Source organism: Musa acuminata, chromosome BXJ3-5 (assembly GCF_036884655.1).
Source record: "Musa acuminata AAA Group cultivar baxijiao chromosome BXJ3-5, Cavendish_Baxijiao_AAA, whole genome shotgun sequence".
Classification (NCBI taxonomy): Eukaryota; Viridiplantae; Streptophyta; class Magnoliopsida; order Zingiberales; family Musaceae; genus Musa; species Musa acuminata.
Window position 1 is genome coordinate 3,328,945 of NC_088353.1, and position 9,373 is coordinate 3,338,317.

Sequence of the window (9,373 nt, forward strand, 5' to 3'; positions counted from 1 at the left end):
ATTCAGGTGTGCATCTATCCGCAGCCTTGGCATGTTCTCTTCCCAGCTCGTGCCATCAAAGTGAGGAGCAGCCGCCTAATCGGGCATCGCTTGGAAAGCTTCTTTAGGAAGGCATGGCCATCTTTCCCAGCTTTGGCAGCAGAGCCATGGTTTTGGGAGGAGGTAAAGCATTGGGGCATTTGGACCAGTAATCCGCGTCGTTCTCCAGTATCCGCAGTTCCGGGCCACGGATGGTTTCCTCCGTGTGCCTCAGCCATGGATGGTCCAGTGCACACAGCTCATCCACGCGCAGAATCCAGGCGCTAGATCGAGTCCGTATCCTTGGCCACATAATCCAATCGACGTGAGCTGGGAAATTTATTGGCACAATCTTGTCGTTTAATCCGTATTCTCGGATTCCATACTCCCCAACGGTTTTGTTTTGTGTGCTTACAATCAAAAAATCATTTAGTGAGGTAAAACGTTGAAGACGATCGATGTTGGTTCCACTGATGGTTCCACTACAAACGTAAAAGTATGAAGCTGAATTTGTTCAATCAGACTCGATCGTTTTCCAGTATATTAGCATAAGTGCTGGGATGAAGGAGTAAAGAAATAAAAAATAATAATATAATTAAAAGAGAATATTTTTAATAAAAAAAATCAATGTATTAAACAAGAGGTAAGATACAGAACATTTATAAAATATTCTTAAGTACATATATTCTTTTATACTTCGATACTTCATGAATTATAGTCCTATTTATAGGACCTAGTGATAACTATCTTATCCTATTATTTCATCCATGATTGAGTTATGTGTAGGAACTACTATATGACTTTAAGATCCTGAGCCACTATTTAGAATATATCTATAACTATCTAGAACATGACAATTATCTATATAACTACTATGAATCAATTCTTAATGTTCGCCCTTGATTCTTAGTTACATATACTGATTTGAGACGTAAGATAAACATGCCTCTGAATTGGAAACGACTTTGTGAGAATATCTATAACTTCTTTATATGTTCTATAATACTTCGTTGCTATGGCTTCACTTGCTATAAGATCCCAAATGAAATGATAGTATATCTCTATATACTTCGTTTTTCTATGAAATGATGAATTCTTTATATTACAATTGTGGCTTTGTTATTACGAAATATTTATGTTACTTCTTTTTTTTTCTTGATAAAAATTTTAAAAAAATCTTCTAAGTGATATTGCTTGACAGATTGCTAATATTAAAATTACATATTCTGCTTTCGATGTCGATAATACAGTTGTTGTTTGCTTTTTTAAATTATAAGATATAGCTCTTAATCCGAGACTAAAAATACTGTCAAAAGTACTTATTCTATTATCTAAAGCTCATGTCCAATCACTATAAGTGAAACTAAATAATCTATATTTAAAATTATGAGAATACCAAATTTCATAATATTTAGTTCTAACAATATAATGCAGAATTCGTTTAACTCCAATATAATGTTTGCTTAGGCTATACATAAACTTGGATACTACAGTAATAGATAAGGTAATATCTAGTCGAGTATGAGTTAGATAAATCAAATCTCTAACCAAACTTTTGTAGTATCTTATATTTGTCAAATATGTAATATCTTCAAGTTTTAATTTCTTATTTACATTTATGAGTGTTACTGTAGCTTTATAATTAATCACATTAGATTTTTTGAGTAGATCCATTGTATAATTTCTTTGTGAAATAAATTTTTTATATAATCATTGCTTCACTTCCAACTCAAGAAAATAGTGCAATAGACCTATATATCTGATATTTCAAACTTATTCATCAAGCATTTTTTAAATTCTACAGGTGAACTCATGTATATAGTATCATCAACATAAAGGCAAACCATAAGAATATTATATTCACCTTCCTTCTTGAAATAAAGAGTAGGTTCATTATTGCTTCTCTTAAATTTATTTTAATAAAAATAATAATTAATTTTACTATACCATGCTCTTAAAACTTGTTTAAAGCCATAAAGAGTTTTTTTTAGTTTATACATATTTTTTTCATGTCCTTTAACCAAAAAAAACTTTCGGGTTTAACAAAAACCTCTTCTTGTAAATCTCCATTTAAAAACATAAATTTTATATTAAATTGATAAATAGGTCAACTCAAGTGAGCAATTAAAACTAAGAAAATTTTCACGATTTTAAATTTAGCAACCGGAGTTAAAGTATTATTAAAATTAATACTTTGTTGTTGCTTTTACTATAAGTCGAGTTTTATATTTTTAGATACTTCGATCTGTTTTATATTTTGCTTTGAACACCTATTTTAATCTAATAATTTTATTTTCTTTTGGTAGATCTATTAGCTTCCGGGTTTTATTCTTCTCAAATGACTTGATTTTCTCTTTGATTACCTTTTGTTATTCTTCTTTTACAACTGTTTCCTTAAAACTTATATGATCTAAAATAAACAAAACAAATATTGAATCATAATTGGTGATCTAAATTTTCTTAGAGGGGTTTTATCTAAGGAATCATTTGATGAATTTGAATTGTTATTAGGTGAGGTAGACGATGAACTTGTTGGAGCAGGTTTTATCACTTGATTTTGTAGAGTGTTTAGTTCTGTTGGAATCTGAATTTATATTTCATCTTCGTTAGTCTCACAATTCCAACTTGCCCTTTCATCAAATATAATATTTCTGTTAATAATAACTTTATCACTAATAGGATTATACAATCGATATGCTTTGGATTATAATGAATAACTAATTAAGATATATTTTTTAGATTTTTCATCAAGCTTGTGATGATTTTATGAATTTACCAAAGTATTATCAATGTAACAAAAAAATTCTTAGATGGCTTATACTTGGCTTCATATCATACTAAGTCTCAAAAGGAATTTGTTTCATAATAGTCTTTGTTAGTGAAATATTCAACAAATAAACTACTGTTATAACTGCTTTTGCCCTAAACTGATTTGGAAGATAGCTTATCATTTTATTATGATGTATGTGATATTGTTAATTCTTTATGAATATTATTTTCTTCATAAAAATAATTAAACTCATTAAATAAAAATTCATCACCTCTATCTATTTGATTTAATAATTTTAAACCCTTAATGTTAATATGTCCATATCTTAAATGTCACAAATTAGAGTCATTCTTTTGAATTGTAATAACATACTTTTTAAAACATCAATTTGAAAATCTTATTTTATGTCATTTTAATCAAACTAGATTTTTTTTTATTCAATAAACTATCATCAAATATAATTGAATATCTATAATATATCAATTGTCTAATGCTCAACAAGTTATGTGATAAATTAGGAACAAAAAAATATTATTAAGGTGTTTTACCTTCCTTTGACTTGTCTTCACATCAATTATTCTTTTTCCTTCCACTTAGATTTGTTTATTATATTTAAATCTAAATTTTAACTTGTGAGTTTTATATGTAACATATGATTAGAATATTTACTATAAAAAACGAAATATTATTTAAGATATCATTAACTTATGAATGAGTAAACTTATTACTTTCTTTATTTTCCTCCACATAGCTTGTTGCTTTTCTGTTTTTCAGCAATCTACCTTCATGTGATCAAACTTTTTATAACAGTGACATTCAATTCCACTCATGTAGTTTTTCTTTATCATAATTTGATTATTTTTATTCATTATGCCCATCAAAATGTCATCTTCCACTTCCTTTTTCATTTCTTTTACCATGAAATCCTCCTTTGCCACATCCTCTTCCTATAGATTTTTTGTCTTTCTTTAAAGTAGAAGACTCCCCCTCGACTTAAAATACTTTTTCTTTACTTTTCTTAATTGACCTGTTGAACCTAACTAACTTAATGTGCTTACAAGGAACATATTAGTTCATTAAATAAAAATGTAGATAAACCTTTTGACTCCTCAATTACGGTAATTATATGATCAAATTTTAGAGTTAAACTTCTCAAAACTTTTACAATGATTATAATCATAAAGGTATTCACCATAAGATTTCATTTTACTAACAATTTTAGTTACTTGAGAAAGAAAATCTTGTACTGATTCATTACTTTTCATGAATAAAATTTTAAACTCATGATGAAGGGTATGAAGTTTTAGCATAACCACTCTTGATGAGTCTTGAAATTCATTTCGAAGTATCACCTAAGTTTGCTTTGAGATTGTCATTATTATAATTCTTGAGAAGATTATCTCATGTATTTGAATCTTTCCTTTTATTCTCTCTCGACCTAGTTTTTTTTATCTAGATCTACTTATCTATTCTCTATTAAGTCCCAAAAATCTCGAGACTTGAATATATTCTTTATCTTGATATTCTAAAATTCCTAACATTTGCCTAAGAAGATAAGAATAAAGGGTTAAGATATGGAATTGTCATTGAAAGTCATAATGCTCCATTAAGATTGAAACTTATCTTTGATACTATAAATGTTAGGGATGGAGGAGTAAGAAAACGAAAAAAATAGAATACTATGATGTAATAAAAGAGAATGATTTCAATCAAAAAAACTAATGTAGTGTTAAAAAAAAATATAAGACATAAAATACTTATAAGATATTTTCAAGTATATTGTTTTATAAATTATACTCATATTTATAGGACCTAATGGTAACTACCTCATCTCATCATATCATCTATGATTAAGCTAACTGTAGAAACTACCTTATAACTTTTAGATCATCAGTCACTACTTATAACATGTCTATAATTATTTATAATATAATAATTATCTAAATAATTAATATTTAAAATATGATTATTATTTAAATAACTAATATGAATTAATTCTCAATTAGATTTAATAATAACAATAACAACAACAACACTAACGAGGACGAGGAGTAGATGATACCGATGAGATCGAGCCATTTCTCTGTTTCTCGTTTCCAGTACAGTCGATATAATCAAACTTTGGGTTCTCGTGTCAAACTTCGTCGAGTGTGAGGTTAGCAGTGGCGTCATCAAGTCATCAAACTTTGGGTTGCCGTGTCAAACTTCGTCGAATGTGTGGTTAGCAGTGAGTCTCCGACTTCCGATCTCCATCCTCTGCTAGTTTTAGGCTCACCCACCGCAGAGTTATCGGCAATCGACACAGAACAATGGCAGCAGTGTCGGCGACAACAGGGGAGGTGAAGCTGTTGGGACTTTGGAGGAGTCCCTACGTGACCAGGGTGGGGATCGCTTTGAACCTCAAGAAAGTAGGGTACGAGTTCGTGCAGGAGGAGGTACAAGGGCAGAAGAGCGAGATCCTGCTGAAGTCCAACCCTGTGTACAAGAAGATCCCCGTCCTCATCCACCAGGGAAAGCCCGTCTGCGAGTCCGCCATCATCGTGGAGTACATCGACGAGATTTGGACCAGCGAGCCTCCCATCCTGCCCTCCCACCCCTTCGACCGCGCCGTCGCTCGCTTTTGGGTCACCTACATTGATGACAAGGTTGGTCTCCACGCCTTCCCTTATGGCATCCATTTCAACGTGCTTAAATATTGAATTTGATGTGGCACTTAATTCCTTCGTTTTCTGGCAGTTGCTTGCGCTGGTTAGGACTCTCGTTTTCGGAGCAACCGAAGGGACGTCCAAGGCAGAAGTAGCAGACGGAGGGGCAGAAGCTTTTCAGCTGCTGGAAGAGGCTTTCGCCAAGTGCAGCCACGGGAAGGAGTACTTTGGTGGTGACACCATTGGCTACTTGGATATCGCCCTGGGGTGCTGGCTGGGGTGGATCAAGGCGGTGGAGGAGGTGAGCAACATCAAGTTCTTGGACGAGAAGAAGGTTCCGCTACTGGTGGGATGGGCGGAGCGCTTCTTGCAGAACGAGGCAGTGAAGGGAACCATGCTGGAGGCAGACGAATACGTACAACGTGTTAAAAACCTTTCAGCGTCTGCTCGTTAACAGAAGTCGATGGTTCTTCGTGAGCATGATAGCGAGCTGCTAAATTTCTGCAAAGGACGTTTAATTGGCTGCGAGAATTGCAATCTGCTTTCTTCTGGCTTGTTGGCATCAACAGTTCACTGTAACTCGCAAATAAAAGACATTTGGTCGATAACTATTTCGCTCTCCCAAGCGCAGTTGGGTTTATGAATCTTCCTTGAGAAAAGTCTGAAATAATAAAGGAAATGGAACCATTATTTTCCTTATTTTCTTCTTTCTTTCTTGAGCTGGCTTTCTGCTTATAATTGAGTTAGTAGATGGGATTGTCTAAGACACATCTTTATTAGGTGTAGAAAACTATATGCAAATCCAAGTTCTCAATTTAAAGCATGAATCAATATTCTCATAAATCAATCTAAATATTAGTTTATTTTCGATGTAAAATTAAATTGAGATGTTACGATCACATAATCTTTTGCTCAAAATTTTGTTCTCTTTTGCAGCAGCAACTTTTGAGCCATACCTTTTACAAAAGTATTGCATGACTAAGGCAAAATCAATTAAATCATTAATATCCTTCTTGGTGACACTTGTCTCAGTTGATCATGTTGCATGGTACTGTTACAAAAGCATCAGCTGTCTTGCAAACATTATCATCTTGTAGGAAAGGAGATGTTCGATCTTCTCCACCAACACGATTACAGAGAAGTAGGCAGAAATGATAGAACTTCCCCTTCGCTCTAATCCAATGATCCATGATGGAGTATCCGTGGCAGAACCCACGGTTGCGGTGTCAAATCAAACCAGATTAAAGGCTCGCAGTGGTTTGTCACACTCCTACCGACCTCAGAATAGATATCATTTCACGGCACAAACTTCCCGATTTCCATCCACCCATAAATATTATATTTAGGTCATGACGGCCAGAAATCAACCACAGGAGTAGATAGATTAAAATAGTCATCTCGAGTTGAACATCCGTACGAAACCGACAAGATGGAAATACGGTAGTCATTCGTATATATGCATAGCCATCGCAGTGTTATTGGCAATCGGCACAAGCTTGTGCTCTGATCTATCGCTGAGGCAAAATGGCAGCAGCTGCAACAGGGGAGGTGAAATTGTTGGGGCATAAGATGAGCCTCTTCGTGACGAGGGTGGAGATCGCTTTGAACCTAAAGAAAGTAGGGTACGAGTTCGTGCAGGTGGAGGTACACGGGCAGAAGAGATCCTGGTGAAGTCCAACCCTGTGTACAAGAAGATCCCCGTCCTCATCCACCAGGGAAAGCCCATCTGCGAGTCCGCCATCATCGTGGAGTACATCGACGAGATGTGGACCAGCGAGCCTCCCATCCTCCCCTCCCACCACTTCGACCGCGCCGTCGCTCGCTTTTGGGCCACCTACATCGATGACAAGGTTGGTCTCCACGCCTTCCCTTATGGCATCCATTTCTACGTGCTTAAAGATTGAATTTGATGTGGCACTTAATTCCTTCGTTTTCTGGCAGTTGCTTGCGCTGGTTAGGGCTCTCGCTTTCGGAGCAACCGAAGGGACGTCCAAGGCAGAAGCAGCAGACGGAGGGGCAGAAGCTTTTCAGCTGCTGGAAGAGGCTTTCACCAAGTGCAGCCACGGGAAGGAGTACTTTGGTGGTGACACCATTGGCTACTTGGATATCGCCCTGGGGTGCTGGCTGGGGTGGATCAAGGCGGTGGAGGAGGTGAGCAGCATCAAGTTCTTGGACGAGAAGAAGGTTCCGCTGCTGGTGGGATGGGCGGAGCGCTTCTTGCAGGACAAGGCTGTGAAGGAAGTCACGCCGGAGATTGACGAATTCGTACAATATGCTAAAATGATTTTAGCATCTGCTCGTTAAAATTCTATATGACTTGGGTTTCAGTTTGTGATCATTGTGGGTGAGATTTGGGTTTATGTTTTCTGCTGGTTTGTAGGAATTGCGCTATGTTGTTGGCGTCCGTGTTATTTAACCAAATAAGTTATTGCCATATGGATGATTTTGACCAAATGAAATATTATATTGCATGGCGACCAGAAATTAACACGAAAAGAAGAGAATGGGCAGATTAAAGTCGCCATCCTCGAGTTGAATGTCAAACATTTCTTGGCGTATACGCAACGACAATATCCTTGGAATATATATATATATATATATATATATATATATATATATATTATATGTGTGTGTGTGTGTGTGTGTTGGACCAACACAGGCTTGTCCTCCAGTCTATGACGGGAGCAGATGGCAGCAGCGTTGGACCTTCGCCCCTTCGTCATGAGGGTGGAGATCGCTTTGAAGCCAAAGAAAGCAGCGTACGAGTTCGAAGAGGTGGAAATATTTGGGCAGAAGAGCGAGATCGATAGAAGATCGGAGATATATATGATATGATAATTTTATATTTTTATATATTTCATTTTTTAATGAATTTATTATTTAAAAATCAATTATAGATTTAAATATATGATTTGATTGAGTAATATTAGTGATTGATGGAGAGTAATATCTCCCTTTAAACCTATATAAATATGTAATACTGTAATGAGCTTTCATAATAAATTTCTCACTTTTTCATATTATCAAAATTTCTTTTATCTTTTCTCTCTTCTCTCTCTTCTTTTATCATACTCGGAGATCGAGAGTTATTGTCGTCTCCTCTGCCCCCTCACATCACTTGTATATTGTAAATAGTGATCCCTTAATGATCTGCAATAAACCAACCTCCCCTCTTGCTCCATTAAACCCTTCTTCAAGCATGAAGTCTTCTCCTCACATCACAGTAGATCTATCAGCCTCAGTTTGATCTGTTGCCCTCTTGCGTCTTGTTATCACCGTCGACAATTTGCCTCTTCTATAATCTACAAATTTGACTTACCTCTTGCACCTTGCTATCACCATTACCAATCGATAGATTTACCACTACCATCAACCACAGGTGACAGCAATCGACTAATCATTCTCCTCCATTGATCGTTCTTTTACTCCTTGCTCACTAGATAGCAAATACTCACAGAAATACTGATCAGCAACTACTGATCCACAGTGCTCAACTAATTGTCTTCTGATTTGATCTACTCTAACTCAATGGTACTAGACCTCCTGTTCGTGCCGGGTGCCAACTACTTATTCAATGATAAATTGTGCAGCATCCAATTCAACTACATATCTGTCATCTTCCTCCCTCAGCTCTACTATTCAAAATTATTATTGTTTTTCTCGTGAAACAATAGTTCATCTTAATTTATAGGACTCATATTTGTTAATGCAACAACTTTAATCCCTTTCAAATTCTTCAAAGGTGATAACTATATATTTTGACGAGCATAATTTACTAACTTCCTCTTTGGATATGATCTGTTAAACTACTTAGTTATCTACCAAAAAAGATCCAAATACTTTGGAAAACTCATCATAACGACAAATTCTAATCACCTTATTATATAATTCATCTAAGCCTTAATCATTGATTCCATAGCACCACTAATATCTTTGTGTA

General features: G+C 35.3%; 2 protein-coding genes across 2 annotated transcripts; both read left to right on the forward strand.

Annotated features, from left to right (window-relative positions):
• The first annotated feature begins 4,963 nt into the window (after nucleotides 1-4,963).
• On the forward strand, nucleotides 4,964-6,132 carry LOC135638988 (glutathione S-transferase U18-like). The gene is made up of 2 exons (XM_065152636.1): nucleotides 4,964-5,433; nucleotides 5,525-6,132. The coding sequence occupies exons 1-2, from the start codon at nucleotides 5,098-5,100 to the stop codon at nucleotides 5,885-5,887; spliced, it is 699 nt and encodes a 232-aa protein (XP_065008708.1). The 5' UTR covers nucleotides 4,964-5,097; the 3' UTR covers nucleotides 5,888-6,132.
• Nucleotides 6,133-6,924: 792 nt separating this feature from the next.
• Nucleotides 6,925-7,869, forward strand: LOC103984645 (glutathione S-transferase U18). Its single transcript, XM_009402191.3, has 2 exons — nucleotides 6,925-7,283; nucleotides 7,375-7,869. The coding sequence occupies exons 1-2, from the start codon at nucleotides 7,197-7,199 to the stop codon at nucleotides 7,735-7,737; spliced, it is 450 nt and encodes a 149-aa protein (XP_009400466.2). The 5' UTR covers nucleotides 6,925-7,196; the 3' UTR covers nucleotides 7,738-7,869.
• The last annotated feature ends 1,504 nt before the right edge of the window (nucleotides 7,870-9,373 follow it).